Source organism: Watersipora subatra, chromosome 1 (genome assembly GCF_963576615.1).
Source record: "Watersipora subatra chromosome 1, tzWatSuba1.1, whole genome shotgun sequence".
NCBI lineage: Eukaryota > Metazoa > Bryozoa > Gymnolaemata > Cheilostomatida > Watersiporidae > Watersipora > Watersipora subatra.
The window spans coordinates 34,188,780-34,214,213 of record NC_088708.1 but is presented as its reverse complement, the minus strand read 5'-3'; the positions used below and the strand labels follow the sequence as shown (position 1 = coordinate 34,214,213).

At 36.1% G+C, this 25,434-nt stretch overlaps 3 protein-coding genes across 5 annotated transcripts in view; 2 read left to right on the top strand and 1 right to left on the bottom strand.

Moving 5' to 3' along the window:
- Window positions 1-5,272, top strand: part of LOC137404834 (condensin-2 complex subunit D3-L-like) — a 73,878-nt gene extending 68,606 nt beyond the window's left edge. For all 3 annotated transcript variants that reach the window (XM_068091067.1, XM_068091063.1, XM_068091072.1), the window contains 2 exons: window positions 1,944-2,038; window positions 5,053-5,272. In XM_068091067.1, coding sequence (XP_067947168.1) covers window positions 1,944-2,038; window positions 5,053-5,199 — 242 coding nt within the window. In that variant the 3' untranslated portion in view covers window positions 5,200-5,272. The remainder of the gene's footprint in view (window positions 1-1,943; window positions 2,039-5,052) is intronic.
- Window positions 5,273-5,687: 415 nt separating this feature from the next.
- LOC137386884 (centromere-associated protein E-like) lies at window positions 5,688-13,482 on the top strand. Its single transcript, XM_068073078.1, has 4 exons — window positions 5,688-5,703; window positions 6,453-6,741; window positions 7,287-7,971; window positions 9,535-13,482. The coding sequence occupies exons 1-4, from the start codon at window positions 5,688-5,690 to the stop codon at window positions 13,480-13,482; spliced, it is 4,938 nt and encodes a 1,645-aa protein (XP_067929179.1).
- Window positions 13,483-13,490: 8 nt separating this feature from the next.
- Window positions 13,491-25,434, bottom strand: LOC137409387 (peroxisomal leader peptide-processing protease-like). Its single transcript, XM_068095559.1, has 2 exons — window positions 25,346-25,434; window positions 13,491-15,031 (listed from the first exon to the last, which is right to left on the bottom strand). The coding sequence occupies exon 2, from the start codon at window positions 15,018-15,020 to the stop codon at window positions 13,566-13,568; it is 1,455 nt and encodes a 484-aa protein (XP_067951660.1). The 5' UTR covers window positions 15,021-15,031; window positions 25,346-25,434; the 3' UTR covers window positions 13,491-13,565.

Genomic DNA, 25,434 nt, shown 5'->3' with positions numbered 1-25,434 from the left:
CTGATAAATCTCACTGGTGTTATAGACCATGTTTTATAGGTAAATTTAAAATGAGTAAATGAGGACTGCACATCTTCGACATTCATTTACAATGATTTGCTTCATTTCTAAATGGCAGAGTCTATTCCGGATAGTAAACTAATAAGAAATTTTTTACATTTCTACAATAAAGCAAAACAACGGTATTTTTATTGTAAAAAACGGTACGACCTGTTCGTTGTTATCTATATCCAGGGGTCAAGGTTAGGATAAAAGAAAACTTTTGACTATACTCGTAATATTAAAATTGGTGAACCAACACTGTACGACCTGCACCATTCGATCGCCTTGAGGTATTTATCAACAATTGCGCAGCTATCTATAAATAGCTATACCAGCTATCGTCACAGCTATCATAAATATAATTCTATACGCATGTCGCTTTTTCTCTCGCAAGTGCTACGAGATAGATTACCATTCAAATCGATATTGAAAACTCACCCGACTTGGCACTTGACTTTATATGGAATCTTTTACGTAGTACAAAGCAAAACTTCACAAAAATTCTTTACATTATCTGGAATTTACGTTATAGCTCTTTGTTATGGGAGCTCTTCGTTATAGGAGTGTCTACTGTATAACTCATAAATTTGCAGATTTATAGCATATTACTTGATAGCATCTTTGCATTTATCTTAACTCGATTTACAATGGATCGACACTCATAACTCCTCTTCTATTGCACATGAAAATTCAGTTTTGAAAAACTATTAAAGATATCGTTAAGTGCAATGAGTTTTTATGCAACGTTGTTAAATATAGTTGAACAATAAAAATACACCTTCAAAATAAAAATGAAATAAAAGATTCGAAGCTCTGACAAATAGCAAAGCAGGGCACAGGCTATAATGTCATTGCACAGTAATTGAAAGCAATTATAGATATCAACTGATATTTCTCAGCTTCCCAACGCATATTTGTTTAAAGAATCTTTGACAAGTTGGAGGTAAGTTATCAGATTTATTGCATCCAGAAGGTTTAATGTCACTGATGGAGAGTGTAAAATATAAGCAACATTCTCTTCGTCCGTAAAAGGGTTAAATTCAGCTTCTAAAAATTCTGACGAGTTATGTGAAAAATACAACGCCAGCCTCTATTTGAATGTCACCTCCATATGACCGCCCATTATAGGGAAAGAGCTGAAAAATAGAGTGCCATGGCGTTCAAATAGAGCTTTTATGGTAAGTGCGCGAATATCGTTATGCCGAACATCAATTTATTGTTTATTGATGGCTTCGACATCATCAAGTATTATATGTGTGATAGGATTTTCTCAGTTTGCAACAAAATACTGCAAGATATGCTTTAGCAATACTTGTAGGTGAAGTGTTGCGATGCAAATGTTATTGCTACAATTTAGCAATGCATTTCTCATATAATGGCATACCATACAGAATATACACATGGCTGCGTATCATAAAATTTTCATGCGATTGTATTGCCATTTATTCACTTTCCTTATTGTAATGTATCAGCAATACGGTGCAGTAATGCTGCAATGTCGGTGTATTTCAATGTAACTAAATTGTAACGTGTCTGTTTTATAGAACAGTAATATTGCAATTCTGCTGTATTTAAATACAATTTAATTGCATTGCTGCATTATAATGCAGCAATTGTGCAATCATGCAGTACTGTCATGTAATTAATTTGCATTGCATCAGCACTAGAGTACAGTAATTACCCAATACCACTGCATTGCAATTCAGTTAAATGTAATCTATCAGCATTGTATGTTGTACACTAGTGGTGCAATGTTTCGGTATTGCAATGTAATTAACTTGTAATGTATCTGCATTATAATGCATTAATCCTTCTGTATTGCAATGTAATCAATTGCAAAGCATCTTTTGTAATTCTCTATTATTGTAATGGAATTGTAATATAATAAATTATCTTTAAAGATGAGAGAAAAAGTGGTCATTTGCAAAATAAGTTCAACTCAAACCTCCCATTGGATCCATTAGTGCAGATGTGGAACATAAAGTCTCCTTTGCAGGTTAGTAGGGACTTGTCACATGCTGTGGCAGACGCTGAGAGATAGGCTGCTGTATTTTTCTGTTCTATAATGATCTAGTTCTTTACAGCCTTTATGTTTATCTATGTGCCCCTAGCGGGTGTTGATCTAATTTTTGAGCTGCTTCCAGATATTGTTATGGTATATAGGTTTAGAGATATGCTTTGTGTGACATATATATATACATATATAATTAACTAGAGTGTGGAATAGGTTAATTTTACTTATCTTTATTCCAGATTGATGTTTTATTCTGGGGTCACGACAGGTCTGTTTCGTGCTGGTGCACTCTTCAGGTGACTTGTGTTGAATGGCGGGTGGAATTGCCTCTCCTGATGTTGTTGGTGGTGTCTGTAGCTACAGACACCACCAACAACATCAGGAGAGGCAATTCCACCCGCCATTCAACACAAGTCACCTGAAGAGTGCACCAGCACGAAACAGACCTGTCGTGACCCCAGAATAAAACATCAATCTGGAATAAAGATAAGTAAAATTAACCTATTCCACACTCTAGTTAGTTATAACACTTCGCACTTTTTAGAGCGTAGAGTGCTGTTAGCAGTAGGCCTGACCACTTATCTATTATATACATATATATGTATATGCTAGCTGTGCTACCCGGCATTGCCCGAGTATTAAAAATCGGCTTATAAACAATGAGAAGTAATGAGAGTTGCCTGCCACTTGCTATTAGCCTAGCAGATTGCCAATAAAAAAATTTTAGTAAGTTTACTAATGACAATCACTTACTTATGCAATCACCCTGCATGGTATGCAAAGCCATTGAGTATGTGCTCTCATATAGTGACTTATATCGGTAAGCTAACAACTCATTCTCTGTGGCCTATTGGGTAGGGCGTCGGACTGGCGAATGGCAGGGTCTGCGATCAAATCTTCTTTGGTATAGATTCTTTATTCCAAGATTTTAGCTATAGCTAAGACAATAGCTATAGCCGGAATGCATACATACGGACATACTTTGAGAAATATATAGACTAGCTATACTACCCGGCATTGCCCGTGTAATGAAAAAGTCTTCGGACAGAAAATGGATTTGTATTTAACATATAACAACATTTGCCATTCTAACTTTCAAACTACAAATCATGAGAGAAGTGTTTCGTGTAGTAGAAATACATTAAGAGAAAAAATAAAGACGACTGTAAAGGTTTTCAAATTTTGTCAAACAACTGTAACTTTCAAACTTCATATCATGAGGAAAGAAGTTTTGTGCAGGACAACTGAACTAAAAATAAATAAAATAACTGTAAAGGTTTTTTAAACAACTGTAAATTTAACATTTCATAACTTGAAAGAATTGTTTCGTTAAAATAAATTAGAAGGCAAAATGTAAAGGTTTTTTCAAATGGAATTGTGAATGTGAAATCATTAGCTAGTAATAGCAGAATATAGTCTATTTTGCTACGAATACAATCCAAAATTATTTCGTATACAATTATATGATTTCAGTTCATTTTAGTGTTGGCATGCAAAAATTGACAAGTAGGCTAATATCGTAGGCTATAGGTACAAATCATCATCATTAAAAATAGTGCCAACATACTATGTTAACCTTAGTAACTATAGGTACCTACAATGACTTTAGTGAATTTTGTGGTTATGATCTGCGTGCCCAAGATAATATAACATTGCAATGTACTATGTGGAGTTTTTACCTTCAAGACAGACATGTAACATAAACGCTGAATCTAACTTAAATGAATTTAGTTTACTAAGCACATACTTGAAAGAAGTTTTAGTATTGATTTTAGTGAACTTTAAACTTTTAACATTAGTTTTATCATTGCGAAACATTTTTATTTTAACGGATACCGGATATACTGTATAACGGATACAAATAATTTGCAATGGCAAGTTCAGCGACATATATCTTTTAATAACGTATATAATCAGTACACAAATCGCCAAATTTTAAGTTCAAGATAAATTATTGTCGATATCGTGAGGCCGAATAAATCAGCCTTAACAAAAAAAGACGAATAAGCATCGCATTGCACATACTTATGTAGGTACCAAAATATTTCTGAATAGAAGCATCATAACTCGTCGAGGCTAAAGGCTAAAATAATTAGCACGCGCATGTGTCCGTTATATTAAAATGTCTCTGACTACTATGGCGTTCTAGCTCAGTGGTAGAGTCTCCGGAGTAAGCAATCTGTCAATGAATTCGTCGTAAGTTCAAATCCATCAAAATGCAGAATTTAAATGTCAAGATTTTAAGATCTATAACCGGAATGCAGACAGATGACATACTTTGAGAAATATGCTCCTCAGTATAGTATAAGTAATGCCTCAGTGTTGCATAAGTAATGCCTCAGTGTTGTATAAGTAATGCCTCAGTGCTGTAAAAGTAATGCCTCAGTGCTGTATAAGTAATGCCTCTGTGTTGTATAAGTAATGCCTCAGTGTTGTATAAGTAATGCCTCAGTGTTGTATAAGTAATGCCTCAGTGTTGTGTAAGTAATGCCTCAGTGTTGTATAAGTAATGCCTCAGTGTTGTATAAGTAATGCCCCAGTGTCGTATAAGTAATGCCTCAGTGTTGTATAAGTAATGCCTCAGTGTTGTATAAGTAATGCCTCAGTGCTGTATAAGTAATGCCTCAGTGTTGTATAAGTAATGCCTCTCTGTTGTATAAGTAATGCCTCAGTGCTGTATAAGTAATGCCTCAGTGTCGTATAAGTAATGCCTCAGTGTCGTATAAGTAATGCCTCAGTGTTGTGTAAGTAATGCCTCAGTGTCGTATAAGTAATGCCTCAGTGTTGTATAAGTAATGCCTAAAGATATGCTTTTAGTGATTATCAAATTGAATGTTGAGGCTTAAGACTGACATGTATAATTCATCAACTATGAAATGTCTAGCATCAGACTTTACAGTGAATCAGCATGCTGAGAGCCAGTTGCTGAGAGCCAGTTGTGTAAACATTTTGATTTGTTTAAGAAAATTAGTTTTAAAAAAGTTTTTTTTGTTTAGAAAAAGAAACGTCCAAAATCCAAGGCTCTAATTTCTCGGGATAGCACAAGTGAACTTGAACTCACGTCCGATCCTCTGATAACCTTGAATCTGGATGGAAAGAACAAGTCACGGCGAAGAAAAGCCGGCAAGAAGTTCAAGAAATAGACGATTTCTATGAATAAACGTCTATCTATCCATTAGCTACTAAATCTTGATTGCTCTCCAAATATGTATTGTTTTGATACTATGAGTATTATTATTGCTTTCAGCAATAATCTCTTATCAATATTGAGAATAAATTGATACTATTTAGATTGCCTCCCCATTGTTAGACACCACGCTGGTCGCTAGGCTAGTATAACAAAGCCTTCTACCTTCTGCTAGTATCATCTCTGTGCAAGGTTATCTCCTTGCAGTCAATCTTCTGATGTAGTGCCCAGAAATGCAACCATGTAAGCAACACAGTTGATGGCTACCGACCAAGGTAAGCACATGGCCTAAGTAGTTACTAGCTACCAAGCAAGGTAAGTACATGGCCTAGTAGTTACTAGCTACTAACAAAGGTATGTACATGACCTTATAATTACTGGCTACCAACCATGGTATATACATGACCTAGTAGCTACTAGCCAAGGTAAGTACATAACCTAGTAATGACTACCAACCAAGGTAAGTACATGGCCAAATAGTTACTGGCTACCAACCAATGTAAGCACATGACCTAGTAGTTCATGGCTACCAACCAAGGTAAGTACATGACCTAGCAGTTACTGGCTACTAACCAAAGTAAGCCCATGATCTAGTACTTCTATTTCATGATAGAAAAAATTAAGAAAAATATTTATTATCGAATCATATTATGTCAGAAATCACTATATTCGTCCTGGCTTCATTTCTGTATAACATGCTTAGTTTACTATTGGTTGGATGACGTTATAGACCAGCAGTACTGAGCCTTTTCAGTTGAAGTAAAAGCAAGTTTTTATTGTTTAGCAGTGAAATTCTACTGTTTTTACATTCAACACAAACGTAACATTGCTGTAGCATTTCACTCGGTGCCTTAAATGTAACAACTGTCCTAGTTTGAAAGACTCTTGAACCGATAGCTGAGTGTCATGCGGGTTGTAGAAAATAGAAACTTAATTGAGTGGAATTCATAATAACAAATTTTTCATCGGTTTTTCAGCCTGTTGGATTTATTAGCTTCGAAGGTATATCTGCTTCCCTATAAGCTCGCTTACATACAGCTTTGTATAATATAATTGTAATGAAGAGTTTGGTCGGGATTTTTTGTTTTCGAAACTCTTAATAATACCAATAATTATAAAAAAATTATCTCAAACTAATACATGTTTTTGAAAGTTATGCCCAGCATCTATGTTCTGTGCCTTCGTCATACCACATTGACTACTTGACAGATTTATGGAAAACTGAATGCAGACATGATGATGCGTGCAGCAGCGACAGTGATTCCAATGTCAAGGCTACTCAAATCACCAGCACTGACTTGTCAGATGCAGCGAGTAGCGCAGACTTGGTATCAGATGAAGACTTAGACCAAGCCAATGCTCAAAAAAATGATCCTCATCGGCAGCGAATGCTGTCAACTTTATCTATTGATGGATTTGGCCGCATTTTACCCCAAAACCGCCAAGGGGTAGCTTGTCAATCAACTGCAATGTCCTTCTCAGCACCCACCCGCCATAGGTACGACAACTCCAAGGCTTCCATCACTAATATTTTAGTTAATAAAACTAAAAGGTGATATCTTAAATTTGCACGATATTTATCTGATGAATCTGATATGCTATTGAACGAGAATGGTAAAACTAAACAATGGTCGTATTTATGAACAATTGCTATATAATAGCAGGCAAGCAATTCTATGTGTGATGAGCATGATGGAACTAATAACCGTGCTCTCTCTAACTTAATGTTTGCCAAACATGCTATAAAATTATCTAAGCACTATCAGCAAGTAGGCCTACATGTATGTGTAATATTAAATGCTCATTTTGCACCTGGTATGAACTGGGATGCCAGTTGCTACCAAAATAGTTACCTACAGAAAGGTGTTACAAATCCTGCTGGCAGTCACAGGTAATAATTAAGTTTTCCAAATTTCTTTTGTCATGCTGAAAATTCTGACATACAAACTGATAATGTGGATTTTGAGATGCTGTGGATTTCTAACATATTATTTAAACATGTTACCCGTTACTTTTCATGTTTACAGGTATTTATGCTTACAGGTACATGGTTGATACATCGGTGTCCCAGACTCCAAACAGCTATAGATTCTCAAGAACGAGTAACCCCGACACAACTATTAGCATTGTACCAAAAGTCATTTTCAACCCTCATAAGAATGCGATTGATAAGGAAGCAATTGAATCATTATTAAACGATGTACAAGAAAGGTGTCAGAACAGTAATGAAATCAATCAACAACTTGAACGAAAGCTGCATCAAAAAAATCAGCAACTTTCTCAAAATTGTTTACTATTAGCCCAATCAAACGAGAGTATTAGCAAGCTTCAAAGCCAATTGGATGATGAAAGACGAGAGAAAAATGATTTGAGAGTAAAGTTGAAGGTCATCATGCAGGAAAAAAATGAGCTGGAAGTGGTGCGAGAAGAGACAAGAGCTGAACAAGAAAACCTACAATGTGAGATAAAACGGATACAGGAGCAGCTAAGTGAGAAGAGATTGCTGACAACTTCACTGCAACAAGATATAGAAGAGCTGAAATCCAATAAACATATGGCTCTAGAGGAGTCTGAACTTACGATAAAACAACTTCAAAGCGAAGCGAAAACCTCAAATGAGGTGATTGATAATCTAAAAGCTGAGCTCTCAGGGAAAAGCGAACTTATAAAAAAGCTACAGGAAGCCTGCGGAAAGGAAGAGAAATCGAGGAAGCAGATTGAAAAAGAAGTGAGTAATATAAGACTATGCATACGTATTGCAGTCACACTGCAACACGTATGATTTATATTGTAACTTATGTTGCCAGATAACCTCTTCACTATGGCTACAAATAAATATTTTGTACCAATGAATGTGGTGACTACATTAAACAGAACACTCATCAATTTTGTTTCCCCTTCAGTCTCGGCATCACATTTGTGTTGATTGGAATTCATATTGTTACTGAACAACCTCAGTGTTGTGTTGCGAGATTTATTATACTAGAAAATAACTTTATCATTAACACATTTTGGATTGTCAGTAAAAAACTGTAATTTAAATTCAATCGCAATAAGCGGAAGCCTTCGAGATGCATGGCTTAACCCAAATAGTGAGTAAATGTGAAGAGGCTGGTAAGATTCAAAAATATAATGTATGAAAATAATAAACTATGTAATATGTCAAGTCATTGTAAAGTTCACCTGGTTTATGTTGGAGTAAGTTACACTGAGCATTTTTATCAACATCATTTCTAACCTTCAATCTAATGAGGCTACAAATTTTTTTCGTGTGTCTAATTTAAAAAAGCAAAAAAACTCTTTTTAATAATGAGTACTTTATTAACTTGGATTTACAGATATAATTTAGTTGTTTATATATTGTTTTATGTAATGAATTTGTTTCAATACTGTGTGTGATTACTCAGAGTATTTACTAGGAATTATCCTAGCAATTTGGGCTGTAAAATAAATGAAATAAATTACAGGTTATTTTCTTGGCGGAATATCTGTTTAAACAGCAATGGCTTTAATGTACATATGTACATAGCATATTAAGCTTGTGCAAGTTTCATATGTACAAGTTTGACTGTTTAGTGTATTTGAACATTTTTTCTTTACATGTCAATAGATTTTACAGTTATTTTTTACGTTTTTCAGGGAAATGGTCTTTTTACGGCAAGGGAGAATGAAAATAGAATTCTTTAGGTCAGATATAATTAATCAGTGGAAATAATCAAACATTTTGCAACTGAGATGTACCATAAATTGCTTCTCATATTTAATTTGCGAATAATTTCCTTCAGCAAAATATAATAATACTGTAGTTACATACTATGATCTAATAGATTCAATTTTACAAAAAAGTGATATACGAGAAGTAGACCTATTCATCAGTTGTTGTTATCTTTGAATGTTTACTATTGCTGCATCAAATGAAGACATGCTCTTAAAGATATTTGTTTTAGTGCAATTGCAAGTCTCAGTTCAAAATACAGTATAGGTGCTAAATGCCTATTTTCTGAATGTATTATTGCAGGATATCAGCCGCAACGGTTTACTGTGAAACCTAAATATTTACTACTAAAAGTCATCAGTGAAGTTATGTAATTTGATTGGTCAATTGTGATTCCCTAACGTTACATCATTATAAATAGGTTGCAAGATTAACCACCCCTCATTTTTTAGCCTTTGTTCTCATAGTTTTGTTAATACCAAAAGTGTTGCTTACAGGTTTTTACATGAATATTTTGTACAGGGGTAAAGGTTTTTTAGCAAAAATGCCTAACCGAAAAATAACTTCTATGTTTAGGTTGAACTAGTGACACAACAAGGCCAAAGTTTACTGGAACAGCAATCTGTAATGAGAACTCAGTACCAAGAAGATCTGGTGGCACATCAGACTAGGATAACAGTCTTAGAAGAACTATTGACAAACAATGAGATCCAGCGCAAAGGTGCCAAAGAAGAGCTTCATTCGCAAGAACAGAACACTCTCAGAATAGAAAGTCTCTTGAAGGAAAATGAAAAGCTCCATGAACAGCAAATCAACAAAATGCATAGTGAGCTACAAGAAGTCCAACAACAAGTCGAGGAAGAAAAATTCAAAAATCAAAAATTGCAACAACAAGTTCAGCTGTTAAAAGAAGAAAGTTGCAAGACTGAGCAAGAGTTGATGCTGGAGAAAAGAAGGCTTACATCAGCGAGTGAGCAGCACGCAGAGCAGATCACAACCTTACAAAAGGAGCATGCTCATGACATCAATGAAAAGCAGCAAAAGATAGATGAAGCCATTGAATCCGAGAAAAAGTCATTTGATATGTTAAAGAACAGTTTTGATAAAGAGAGCATAAATCTTAAATGCAGAATAGCAGAGTTGGAAGACAAGCTTGAACAGCGAACAAAGGCATTATCTAAAGTAAAGGACAAACTAAACGAGCATGCAAAATCTGAGGAAGAGGCTCACTCACAAGTAACAAAACTTCAGTTAACCCTTGAAGAGTTAAAAGCGACGAACGAAGTGAAGATTAAACTAAAAGAGCAAGAAATAAAAAGGCTAGAAGAACAAATAAGCGATTTGCGAAAAAACATTGCTGAACAAGAAAATGAGATGATTACAGAAGAACAGCTGAGATGCACTATCAACCAGCTGACAAAGGAGAACAGTGAGCTAAATCAGCAGGTCTTAGCAGGACGAGAAATAATTTCCTCTCTTCAAAACGAATATGCTGCTACACGACAATCTGCTAACGAGATATCCGGCATCATGAGAGCCAAGATATCGAAGAAGGAAAGTAGTAAAGCCATACTAGTAGCGGAACATCAACGATTAGAGCGACAGTACTCACTGGCTCTTTCTCAGAAGGCTGAAGAACTCCTAGATTTGGAGCATGAGGTAAAAACATTGCAACAGCAAAATGCGGCTTTGATGCAAATGAGAGAAAGCACTGTGAGTACAGGCAATGAATCAGTATTGAAAAGTCTAGCGCTCATAGCAAAAAAGCACAGCAGTAACCAAATACTAGCTGCGGAGAATGCAAAAATAAAAGATGACTTGAGATCTGCAAATACTTGGTGGAATCGAGATGTTCATGAGCTACAGAGGCGACATGCAGCACAAACAAATGTGTTAGGAGAGATAGAGAGAAAAATGACAGCTTTGGAAATAGAAAATAGTCAACTCAAACAGTGCACAAACAATGTGGATGAGCAAGCAAGCTCGATTTTAACAGAAACCTCCAGAGAAAGTTTCAAGGATCAACACTTACCGAAATGTGAAAACTTGCTAGATCATTGTAAATATGAGCTGAACAACAAGGAAAGCACGATCAACAAATTGGAAGCATCTATGCTATCTGCTAAAGGTGAAACTAATGCTGCTTTGTCGAAATTAGAAGCTGCATCAGAGCGAGAACAAATAATGAAGAATGGATTAGAAGGAAAACTAAGTCAAAATGAGATGGATGTTGAAAAAATTCATTTAGATCTAACTGCAGCTGAGGTGTTACTTGCCAAAAATGACCAAGAGGGAGCGGAGAGTATTATTAAAAGATCCAATGTCGAAATGCAAGTGTTACTAGAAAACATTAAGAGTGCTAATCAATCAGCAACAGGTACTATGAGATTGGCTTCTGAAACGCATTCAAGCCTTATTGAGTTACATAACCAGTTTTCTGTCACCCTTGACTGTGTACGTCGTGATGCAGAATCTGCAAGTTTACGCCAAAAACATGATATAGAGGCGATGGAAAAAAAGCATGAGCAGCAACTCGACAAGCTCTATGATAACATACAAAAACAAGCAACTGAGTACACTTTGCAGTCTCAAAAATTGTTAAGTATCGAAACGGAAAAAATAAAAGCAGAGGCTAAGTTGCAGAGAGCAGAAGAGAATTTACGGGCTATAAATATTGAGGTAGCCAATGTAAAACAAGCGTTGGAGGTGGCGGAAGCGAGGAAAGATATGGCCGACAACTATGTGAGTGAATTAGAAGAAAAACTGGAGAAATCTCGCGCAAGGATAAGCAAATTGGAGGGGAGTGTTCGAGTAATGAAAACAGATGATAGCATTATCAAAGAGCGGGAGCTCGCAGAACTTAGAGCTAAACATGAAGGTAGTATGGCAACAGTTGAAGACATTCACAGGCAGACAATAGATGAGCTCAATGCACGACTCAGAAATTCAGAAAAAGAGAACATCAAACATCTTACTGAAATAAATTCATTGCATGAGAAGTTTGATAAAGAGTCAAAAAATAGAGAAGAAATCTACGCGCTACATGCTGAAATCCAGAAACTCACAATAGAAAAAACAGAATTGCAAGATCGTTTTAAAGAGGGGTTGTCGACATTAAGATCAGACCAAGAACTCCTTTTGCAAGAGTGTAGGAATGAGAAGGAATGTCTTCAATGTCAATTATCAGAGCTTAAAGCCAAGTATGAGGCAATATATGAGCAATACGAGAAATACAAAGCACAAGCCTTGACTCTAGAGGCTGACCTTCAGTCTATAAAAGCCCAAAATGCAGAAGAAGTTCATAAATTAAAATTATTACTTCAAAACAGTGAGCAAAAAGTTGCTAATTTAACAGAATCAGCCGAAATGGAAAAACAACATTTAGCAAAAACTCTTGAAAACACAACAAGATTGGAAATAGAAGCAGTAAAACTCAAGAATACTATTGAAAAAGAGGTTCGACAACGACAAGAATTATCAACTGCGCACAACAGTGAGAAGCAACAGATTCAGCAGTCACTCAAGGAAAAAGCGTCAGAGAACAAGCAGTTGCTTGCTGATAAAAAGTGCCTCAGACTATCTATAAAGTCACTGGGAGCTGAAATACAGCTGTTGGAAGAGCAAGGAGCTATGGCTAAACAAGATCTAGAGCATGCGAAGTCTGTTTGCCAACTTTACAGAAATAAGATTGAGGCGGTACGCAGAGATTCTGAACCACTTTTAAATAACGAAAATATATCAAAGTTGAGTCAAGCTAGCATATCGCCCGTGAGGCATTCTGTCTCTAGTTACACCAAACATACAAGTCGAATGTTGGAGACTGACGGCGACCTGGGTGTTAGAACAGCCGAGCTTACAAACAAAGTTGGTGAACTAGAACATGCAAACAAACTTTTGCGAAGGAAACTTGAGTTAGCTGAAGAACAACAAATAGAAAGCGCCAAAATAAGTATAAAGCATAAATCATCACTGAACACAGTTGTAAGCCAGCGGGATTTTCACATGAACGCTTACAATGCGCTTAACCAGGAACACATGCGACTTCAGTTAGACCTTAAAGCCCAGCAGATGGAGCAAGAATCAACAGAGGAACAATTGTTTAGACTTAAATCGGCCAAAGATTCCATACAAAAAGAAAATGATGTTTTAACAAGGCAAATAAAAGAACAGAAATTGAAAGACCTCGAGAATGACAATAAAACTTCAAAGGAGACAGAGCAACTAAGGAACTATAACAAACTAATCACCAAGATGAGTGAAGAAAGGAAAGCTTCTCTTGAGCTGGAAGAAACTCAGCATTTACAGGCAATGAAACTTCAAAAGGAGATTAACATTATGAAGGAACAGCTTGAAGAAGCATATGATGCAAATAGAAGCCTAGAAAAATATATTAAGAACCTCAAAAAATCTTTCATTCAACTCTTTGAATACGAGGAAGCAACAGTTGTGAGCAGACAAAACAGTAGAACGCTAAGACGCAGCACATGTATGACTTCAAGTAAAGTAAAACCAGATAAAGAATAACAACCTGATTTGTATTTACAATTTCATGGACAATATATCATAAGTTACAACAGTGTTTTTGTAAACCACTTGGTAAGATAAGATTATAGCTTTGATTGCAGTGCACCATTTACAACTAACTTGTCGAATCCCTTCTCAAGGCACTTGAAATAGCTTGCACTGTCAGTTTTGTACAATTTGCTGATAGCGGGATACAAAGTATAGAATGAAATCGCTAGACTAATATTGTTATATTCTGTTTGATTAGTATAATCATACATGTTTGCTATGATCATAGCTACAATTCTACCATACTTGTCCATTACTGGTCCACCACTTGCGCCGGCATGTACCCTGCATGTAGTGACCAGATTGCATGAGTAAGCCTCGACAGTGTAGACTTTAGCGATGACTCCAGAAGAAATAATAGGTGTGGTTCCACAGGAAAACAGACCATAACCTTCAGCAACTACTGCCATACCTGCAGTAGCCTGTTGAACAGAAGATATGACTTTGATTCCATCTAAGCAAGTAGAAAGTTTTAGGATAGCAACATCAAAATTCTCAATATTATCACTTTTATAAACTAGAGTAGCGGTTAGTTGTTTGTTGTGGCATTCGACCAGTAGAATATTCATAGAGATGTCATTTACAACATGGCTGCACGTTAGAACATAGGCATTTGAGAGCAAGATGCCAGATCCCCAAAGGTTGTTAGTTCGGATTCTTACTGTCCTTGAATGCGCGTTGCTGGGTGCCACCAAAGAGGAAACTGTGTTAGTAACTAGATTGGTGATTTGTGGATAGGTGATATTCACTTCTATAAGGTGAGCTTGTAGAGAGTTTACAACTGCTGATAGGCCTGCAATTATGGAAAGGCCAGTCGATGAGCCAAGCCTCCATACAGCTGGGTATATAACGATACCCACAGGTACCATCATGTCCTCTAGATATGCTAAACCTCCCTGTCCTCCGGGTACACAGGCTACATCTGATAGAAATGCTACACCTTGCCCTATATCTTTTGACACGATGCCACAATTCCAAGAGTTGTAAAAGCATTTTATATTGCCATGGCTACCAAATGGTGTAGAACAGGTCAGCAGCTGTGCGTAAGAACGCACTTTACCAACTTCCTTGAGGCATAAAAAACGTGGTGACCTATATTTCTCAGGAACTTGCAACAGCAGGAACTTAGAAATAAGATCTATGGCCAATGTTTCTTCGCTCGGTGTATCAAAAAGATCAAGCTGTATGTCATTCGAAAATAGCTTGTCAACAACAGTAGCGAGCTCCAAACACTTCCATGATGTAATGTGGTCTGCTTCAGCGGTGATCAGAGTTCCTTCATCGCTGCATATGAGAAGTTGAAACTTGAAATGCGATCCTATATCTGAAGCAAGAATCTCTGAATCTGATGTTTGTAGAATACAGGCAGGTGCTAGGACTAACAGTGGAGATATGAATATAGCTGAACTAGTCCAAACATCCGCAGACGCTTTGTGTTGACATGACACGACGCAAGTTACTTCATATTCACAGAGGCTTTTGTGAGGCATATCGCACAACTCTGCAACAGAGAAAGTCTTTGCTAACATATAGATAAATAGAAAGCATTAAGACTACATACATGAAAATGCTTTGCATTCAAATCCTATTCCATCAAACATGAAGAATATTTGCTGGAATAGGAGCTTTGTTTGAGAAGTCCAAATCAACTTATCAAACAAGAGCAAATCATTCTGCGTAATATCAAAAACTGGGCTCAACAAAGCTTTGGTAAAAGCGGATACAGAGTCTAATCTTTTAGGGCTAAGATTGGCCTGTAGTTGTACCGATCAATTGCCTCATGCACTCATCAGTGGCTAAAAAAGGATTGGCTTGTGATAGAACAATGATACACCATAAAAGCCTGAAAAAGATTTAGCTTTAGACTTTAAACTATGTGTTGTATGGCATATTCCATTATGTTCCTAATCCTTCTATGACAATGTTCAGCAAGTGAATGACAGTTTATTTTTTTAAATACTTAATGAATTATGCATGGTTTTCACTTGTTAATGTGAACACTGAGAAATACAAGGAAACTCAACTTCACGAAAATGTGACTTTCATTAGGTGTCATGTTAAAATAAACCATAAACAATGTGTTCAACATCATACCCAGTACAAGCCTTGAAATTAAGTGCTGGTCCCATCTGCAATCTACTTACATTACTTTGACCTGAGTTGATGACCTTTGCATTATCAAATACATCAGCAAAATCGTTACAAGAAATTTTTATGAAGGCTTTTTCAAGTTGTTACACTTCATATAAAAAGTAATTATTATAGTTCTTGTTATTTCACATTAAATATTCATTCAGCTATATATATCTGTAATTACATATTTTGAAATGCTTAGTTGTATTCACATAATTATAAAACCAGCCAGAGCATTTTGTTATTCACATGTCATGAATGAGAACTTCCTAATATAATTTAGGCTGCTTACTCAAGGAGTGCATAGTTTTTCATTTCTTGATATGTGAATTCACTTACTCTTCTCGTGTTCTCATAAGTTTTACCCATTATATCTGAAGTGTAGGTTTAAACCAGCTTTATAACATCACTGTGAAGCAAGCGCAACTAATCAAATATCAGCACACCAGATAAAGGAACCAACAGTAATAAGACGATTTAAAAGACCAATAAATATCATATATATATATAATCTATAAGCAGTTGATATGGGCAAAAATAGAGCGCCATCCTTCAATTCAACGCCCCCTCAACTTGACTACCACTTTGACATTCTTTGATCATTACGAACCCATAATAGCAAATGATTGGTGGAAAGGTGTCTACAAAATGGTGCTAGTAATGACTTGGTGACAAAATTAACAATTAATTCTTTCATGGTTGCTGTTTGTATCGCAGTCCATTTTCTAACTCCAAAACTTTACAAGCAACACCATAGAAAGCAACACCATAGAAAGCAACACCATAGAAAGCAACACCATAGAAAGCAACACCATAAAAAGCAACACCATAAAAAGCAACACCATAGAAAGCAACACCATAGAAAGCAACACCATAGAAAGCAACACCATAGAAAGCAACACCATAGAAAGCAACACCACAGAAAGGAACACCATAGAAAACAACACCATAGAAAACAATACCATAGAAAACAATACCATAGAAATAATAAATAACTGTATCAAGATAATTGTTCCTTGTAGTTCCTTGTTTATGCGGTCTTGATACATCGACGTTTATAAAAAATGCTTTACAATCACGATGGAATTTGTACTAATATTTACAAACTATAACTTGTGATTAGCCCGCATGCGGCTAAAAGTTTATCATTATTTGTGGGAAAGGTTTTTCAAATAGCAAAAAAAATATAAAATAGACTAAAAAAATTTTGGTGGCTGATATCGACCATTCAAAATTGCAGAAAAAAGGTTAAGGTCCGCAAACACTATGGACAGTAATGAACAGCCAAAAGACGAAAGGGTTCCATACAAAAGCAACAATCAGAACGCAACCTGCCGTCAAACAATGCAAACACTTCCGTTTCAAAAATTTTAATTTTTGTTTCTGCATGTATTACAATTATGGGTTGTTTAAGTTATTTGTTTTTGAATATATATTTGTAAAATTTAATAGATTATCATTACACAACTTAAAAATTTTCAGGTTTATAGCATATTATTTGATAGCATCATTACGATTATTTTAAGTCGGCTTACTATGAAACGGCGCTCATAATTCTTCTTTCGCACATAAAAAGCTGGTTTGGGCTGCAAACTATAGCAGCCAAAACCGGATTGGTCAATTCAAATGAGTGCAATGAGCTTTTATGCAACATTGTTAAATCTATATATATATATAAATCTCAAAGTTTGCCGTCGTCTGTTGTCATTCGGTCTGTCCAGCTATAGCAGTTAGTATCTAGCAATGAAGAATATGTATCACAGAAGATTTGATCTCGGAATCTCCCACTCACGAGGTGATAAACTAACCCATTGAACCACGCGAGATGCAACAGATTCATTGGGTGATATGCGTCGTTTCCTAGGTTAAAATACGCATAGCACTTTGCAGTACGCAACGTCACTAAAGCTTGCTCTCACGGCTGTTATTGGTAAGTTTAGCAATACAGATAGTAGCGTACACAAATTAGTCATTGCCAACGTGCCAGGCTAATAGCAACTACATTACCTGCCACTGTTTATGAGCTATTTTGAATACCCATGCAACACCGAGCATTCGGCTAGTATAGTTATAAAATAAGAATACACGTATGCCTTCAAATTGAGAATAAAATGGAAAATTGGAACCTCAATTGTAACTCAGACTATAAGATCGTCATAGGTGAGTCGCAAGCAATAGATATGAACTGGTAGAGATACACTGTATTTCTCAGCTTCCCAACGCATACTTATTTAGAGATCGTTGACGAGTTTGAAGTGAATTACAGCAAATTTATTGCATCCGCAAGGATTAATGTCGTTCTGCCCACAAGAGAAAGAAAAATATAGGCGACGTTCGGTTCCCCTGTGAAAGGGTTAAATTTAGCTTTCAATAATTCTCGAATTCCAATAATTCCAACGTCACCTTTAATAAAATGCCACTACAGGGAAACGATTGAAAAATAGAGCGCCATGGCGTTCAAATGGAGGCTTTTTGGTGTATGTAGACTTGGTTGCAGCGAGTACAACAATACGTTTTACAAGTTCTGCCGAAACTGATTTCAACTCATTTTCACATCTGAGACAGGGGGCCTCTTAACTCATAAGACTGAGAAAGTGCCATGAAATTTATGACTTCTGAGTGTTGAATGTAACTAAGGATTCACTGATAAGAAACCTAGATTAATCATACCACAACAGCAGGAAGTCGTTGAGACACTATTGAGTGTATTGGAGTGTGTGCCTTGCTGAAGGCTATTACAAGTGATAAAAATAGACAACTTTAGTACTGCAACTATTCTCTTGATTGAGCTAAAAAATACTATATCCGACCCTTGGGTGACGGATCCAAAAGCAATTTGAGTCTATTCAAAATCTATTTAACACTACAAAATAATAGATATTCTACATAAAAAGCTCAGCAGTACGTTCCAACAGCACTGTCCTACGCGGTGTGACGTAAACCTACAAAATTGCGAATATTAACTCTAGCAAGTAAACTCGTAAACAAGTGATGGTTTTGACAAGGGTCACGGGGGCGCAACACCACGGGCATTCATTTTCAATAGACTGCTGAGGGAATGAGGCGGCCGAGTCGCTATATCTATATATGTAAATCTCAAAGCTGGCGTGTGATTATTTGTTTGCAGCTATAGCTATTAAAATCTTGGAATGAAGAACCCGTATAGACGGATATTTCATCGCGAAACCTCCTGTTTCCCAAAACGACATGCTAAACCATTGAGCTACGTGAGATTGATAATATCATTGGGCGATATATGTCTCTAATGTGGGTGAAAATACGCGTACCGCGCTGTGTTACCAAGTCATTAAAGCTTGCTCTCACGGCTTTTATTAGTAGGTTTACTAATAAGTTTACTAACTAGCTTACTCAAATTAGCCTTTGGCAATGTGCCAGGCTAATGGCAAGTGGCAGGCAACGATATTACCTGTCATTGTTTATAAGCTGATTTTTAATACCTGTGCAACGCCGAACATCCCGCAAGTACAATATATATATATACATATATATATATATATATTGTACTTGCGGGATGTTCGGCAAGTACAATAAAATAGTGGATTAATCTTCAAAATAGTGGACAATCTTCAACAATAAAATTGTTGAAGATTGTCAATTGTGTAAAAGTGTCTATAAATTACAGCAAATGGCATCCCTTAGCTTTTCTATTTAAATTTTGATCCCTAAAGTCTTTCGTATATATATACATATATATATATGTATATATATACATATATATATATACATATATATATGTATATATATACGAAAGACTTTAGGGATCAAAATTTAAATAGAAAAGCTAAGGGATGCCATTTGCTGTAATTTATAGACACTTTTACACAATTGACAATCTTCAACAATTTTATTTCTACTGGTCACATGTTAGTAAAGTTTATTTATGTTCATGGTTGCATGTCAGAATAGACTAAGTAGCTGTTCCAATTAGTAACTAGTAATTAAAATTCTTCTAAGTAGTACGTTTCCATTTTGTTTATACTTTTCCTCGCGACTGCATTTTGTATTTATTGCTTTGTATCCGCAGAATTTGTCTTTCTATTACGTGAGAGTGCTGTTCACAACAGGTTGTATGTAATTTCTCATGAGATTTTTGTTAGTTCCCAGGTTATTTCACCATAGTGGTTAGTTGCAGCACAATAATGTTTTATTGTTTCGTATGTGGAAATTTTGCAAAGATAGCTTATAGCAAAGTAACGTGATTGGTCAGTTTGAACAATAATTGTTAAGCTCTAGTCCGCTTTCTTACGCAATAAAAATACCGCTGCAATTTTTTAAGCAGCTCAGCTTGTGTTTTGTTCCTGAGAGACACATGGATATGTTACGTCAATAAAATTGTGTAATAAAAAAAGTTGGCGATAATTATGATGCGGAGTTCCAACCATTGTCATCACGAAACAGAACTTTTGAGGCGGAAATGGTGGCCCTGAAAAGGCCTGAGATGGGAAAGGGAAATGAATTAAGTGACTATCAGTTCGCACCCGTATTTATAGGCTATAAGCGTGCGTAGTAAAGTTGGTGATGTGTTCTCTAGATAAGTCTATAACTTGACAGCTCCAAATTGCTGACACAGGCAATCACATCACATTGCTCCAATCACATCCCATACAATGTACCTATATTACGTTGTATGTGATGTGGTTTATCGCTGTTTACTCAAATTTGAATAGTTAATTACAACGCGCTCGCTTAACACATGTCTGGTGAAGTATAGATGTACGTTTTATAATAGCAAATTTTTATGTTAACCATTTATTACCATACTGTTTTAAGACTGGCGCGCTACTGTATAAATACTCAAAATATTGTTAATACTCGTATTACATGATTAGTTAGCGACAAATATTACCGTTTTTGTGTGCAAAATATTTTACTAGGGCAACAGTTAGCCTAACTATTGTGACGCCAATCAACTGTGGATTCTCCCTTAGTTTGCTATTACCCTTGAGTTTTTCCATTGCTGACTGTGCTACATCAATTTATTCTGCTATAACTTATTGCAGAAGTAAGTAGACTAACAGTAGGTCGAGCTCAATTCAGCATTCATAAATAATTGTTGAATTATTAGCGAACGCATTATCTTGTTGTATGGAAGTATGAACGAATCCAGATAGCAAGCAATAAAGAACATGACACCTAATACATTAGAGAACAAGCAATGAAGACAGTCATCATATATTCATTTACAAACAGCTATAGTACCAATAAAAATACTACCCAAGGAATAGTAATCAAATTCTTGTCACCCTTTCTGACTGTACCATTGTGATAACAGTCAGCGAATCATAGCTGCATTCACTATAAGTTTTATCGATTAAACATCAACAATTATTGCGATTGGCTTACCGATTGGCACCCAAGAGCTGATTTATCACTCATTATCGAGTCTGTTTATCGGCTCGCCTTCGAGTCTGTTTATCGGCTCACCCTCAAGTCCTTTTATTGGCTCGCCCTTGACTGTCTATCGGTTAGTCCTCGAGTCTGTTGTCAGCTCGCCCTTGAGTTCGAAATTGTCTACCCTGGCCTAGCAGGGTTCACTTCAATTGTTCATTTGTTGGAGAAACGTTATCAAGTTTATTGATTGATTATTGATTGTCAGTTAAATAACTGACAGCGAGCTCGAAGAAGTTGTAATGATGATAAGACTGAAGAGTTATTGTTTTTAGAGAGTTTAGTTCCTTACTATTGGTTTCAGCGGGTTAGATTTTAGGTAGCGTTGAGTTCAGTGCACTGTTTGGTTGCATTTTAGAAAGCGTCGGGTTCAGCTCATTCTGTCGGTTTCAGCAGAGCACAAGTGTGTTAGTCTCAAGAACGTATTATACATTCACAAGTGAGAGTTGTCTCCACCCCACTCCAACGAGTTTGCTTCATGTGTCACAGCCTTATACAATCGGCCTTCATAAACAATAATCAATTTATTCTGCTATAACTTATTGCAGAAGTAAGTAGACTAACGGTAGGTCGAGCTCAATTCAGCATTCGTAAATAATTGTTGAATTATTAGCGAACGCATTATCTTGTTGTATGGAAGTATGAACGAATCCAGATAGCAAGCAATAAAGAACATGACACCTAATACATTAGAGAACAAGCAATAAAGACGGTCATCATATATTCATTTACAAACAGCTTAGAAACCTCTCGTAGAAGTAGCTCATGAGGAAAAAGCCATCAATCGATATGACAGAAAACCATTAAAAGATATCAGACTTGTACCAGATACGACCAGGGTAAAGTCACAGTATTTCCGTTATCATACAAGGGACATCCTGAAGCACTTAAACTAGAATTGTGCTTTGAGTTTTTGGATTTTGGTAAACAATTTTCTCATGCTGAAGCAGTTCAGTAGGATGAACAGTTTAAGACAAAAAACTTTAAAATTGCTTAAGTCAATCCATAATTATAAGGTAATTAAGGCCCATCATACAAGGGACGCAGAAAAATCGCTAAAAACGAAACTTCAATTTTAGGCTGAAAACTCTGTGAAGTATATGATCACATTTTAAATTCCTTTTAGCTGATGTTTGCTATGTATGTTTCAATGTTCAGTGTGAAAGAACTAACAGATTCCATTAATGGTTCTCATTAAACCACAGATTATTTACCACTAAGTTTGATCATACAAGGGACATCATACAAGGGACATTTCGGATCACTTGATTTTTCCACATATTTTATTGATAGACAGTAAAGTATCTAGCTAAAAGAAACTACAACCATTTTAATGGAATACTACATCTAAAACTAGCATGCACTGAAACCAAAACTAAAACTATAGAGCTAAAAAATGTTGAGTTTACAGTAAGTGACCAGACATGTCAAAAAACGATAAATAATTAATATCTTAGATAAATATTGGAAATTAGATAAAGAAATGACAAATAAGATCACAAGGACATGCACCTTGCAAATTTACATGTATTTACGTTTATATTGACTGTAAGCAGCTTTGACTGCCTCAGCATTCAGCAGCCAATAGGCTCGACAATTGTCGTCGCATGGAATGAGCTCTGGGTTAATATCGAGGATAAAGTTAGAGTGGGTGACTTCGATATTTCTTGGGGTGGGCCACATCCATTTCTCTCCATTTCTATTTCTACAGAACTATTGCTCGCTTAGTAGGGGATTTTGGCAATGTCTTCTGTACCTTCCGTGATGCTTTTCCTGTAAAAAATTAGAGCACTTGGTTATTAACCTTTGATACTTGTACTTGCTACAAAGTGATCGAAGTCAAAATTTTATAACACAATTCTTATTAATTAACACCAATGCAATTGAACTGATTGATTTTGTTATAACTTACCAAATGCTTGAGTAGTTGTGTATCCTGGTGTTGACTGATTACTGGTGCTTGCTTTCAGCTCACGAGCCTTCTGACACTGAGCAGCCTTCTTGAGCCGTTCCTTCTCTCTTCGAGTAGCCCTTTGCTCCTCTGTAAGGCTGGCTGTTACTTTTGCCCATGCCTCGCGTACTTGTTGCGAATGCTTAGCCTTGTACAGCTCTGGATTTTCCGATTTCTTTTTAGCTATATATTTCCTTTGCGCGGCACAATGAGTTGCAGGCCTGTCTTTGACAACCTTTACCGTCGACATTCTGGTTGAGACTGGCAGCTTGTGAAAAGTAATTGTTCTATTGCATTGACCAGCAGCAGTGTCTTGACGGGATTATTTATTAAGGTAGCCAGTCAGGCAATCACAAGCCGACAATGCTTTGAGAAAATATTTAGAGACAGCCACATTATTATGTCATGAATATTCATGACATAATAGTAGCATTGCAAAGATGGCCATGTTATTTTAGACAATTTTCATGAGGTATAGTAAGGGAATGAAAGAGTAGATGCCCCTTGTATGATAAAATTGTCCCTTGTTTGATAATTTATTTTCTTAATTTTTCTCAAGTAATTAAATTATTTTAAAAAACTAAACATGCCATCATGAACCTCTCATGGTACTATCGGAAAATCCTAACTAGAAATTTTTTCACATGATTTGTTTTCAAAAAAACCAAAAAATGGTGCCCAAATTATCATACAAGGGACACGCATGTATTTGGAACGCCTCTTAAGCAAGATTTATTAAGGTTAGAACTTTGGAAACTTTTCCAGTCATAGAAACTTAATTGGATTAAGAGGTTCCTGGTGACACAATTTGCAATTTAAAATATGCATCTAAAAAAATCCAAAAAAATCAATGTCCCCTGTATGATCACATAATCGTCTCTTGCTGCTTAATTTTCTCAATTTCATAGAAATCGTTCATTATTTTTAAAAATCATTATTAATTATGGAAAGTTTGGACTTTTAGTTTTCCAATGATGTGTAAAACTTGGTTCTATGATAAAATTTAAAAATCACATCTTTGGTTTCACAATACTGTGATTTGACCCACCAAGACAATTGGAGTTAATCATCATTTCCAATCATTACAACCCCATGACGTACTTAAGACAAGTTTACTCAACTGCTAACCCTGTGCAACATAATTGAACACAACCTGAGCTCCTAAACACCTTCTCACAGGCTAACATGACATCTATAAAAGAGAACAGCTCCAATGACTCTCTCTCGTTCTCTATCTGCAGTTGATCTATTTCTCCTTCCTGAAGGACCAGCTGAGGCTCCTTCAGCCTGCTGAGGCACGTTCCTTTTCTACCTGGAGCCTCCGTCTCTCTTCCCTCTGTCTCTGGAGCCTCTATCCTGTCTCCACCTATGGAGCTTCCTTCCCCATCATCAGTTGATCCGCTTCTACTTCCCTATCTCATTTACCGAGCCTCTATACATAAGAACTGCTATGACTTTCGTCTGACTATCGTCTGACTATCGAAACTCACAGCCGTACAGGACCAAGCAAGCAAACATGGACGACTGTTTGAGTAATGGGAAACTTTTAATAGCTATTTTACCTTTTGTCATTAATATTATTGTTTAGAATTTTCTTAAGTTGTGTATTTTAGTTGTTGAACTTATAAATTCTTTATAAGAATAAAGAATTAACTTTTACTGGTAAATATCAGTATTGCTTACAACAACTTAACACCTTCACTTGTACCCAAACCAGTAATAATCAAATTAGTTTCCACATGACAAAGCAAAGTTCACAAACTGAACATAGTCAAAATAGAATGAAATGACAAAGCAAATTCAACACTGATCAGACCTGCCAACCCAAGAGTGGGGCAATGCGTGAGATTTGGTTTTGGGGCAATTGATGTATCAATGATTATTTATATAAAATTGTGGAAATTAGGGCAAAAATCTCACGCATTTCCATTTTTTCTTTAGGGTAATTGCATGTGTCTCACGCCCAATGAGTGAGAGTTGGCAGGTATGACACTGATGTTGTGTGTGTGGGTTTAGACAATGATATACAGCCCCCATGGGGGCTGTATATCATTGGTTTAAATTAGTTATGCATAACATGATTTCTCCACATTCACCCATAACAATCTCATGACTTTCGAAAAATAATAAAGTTGCCTTTGGAAAAATTGCATAATCTGGAGCCTTTGCAGATTCCTAATTTTTGCTTTTATACTAGCCACTACTTCTTTTATACATTACAACCAAAGTTCTACCAAGCCTAATCGACCTTATGCTCGTTTCTTTATAGCTAACTTGCCGTCTGGAAGCTCTATACGTCTTTATTTTTATTCATACACTGACCTTTATTACAACCAAAGCGTTATCAAACTTATTAGGAGTGTACCGATGTACCTACAACGAAGCTTACGGAAGACGGAAGGCTACCCATC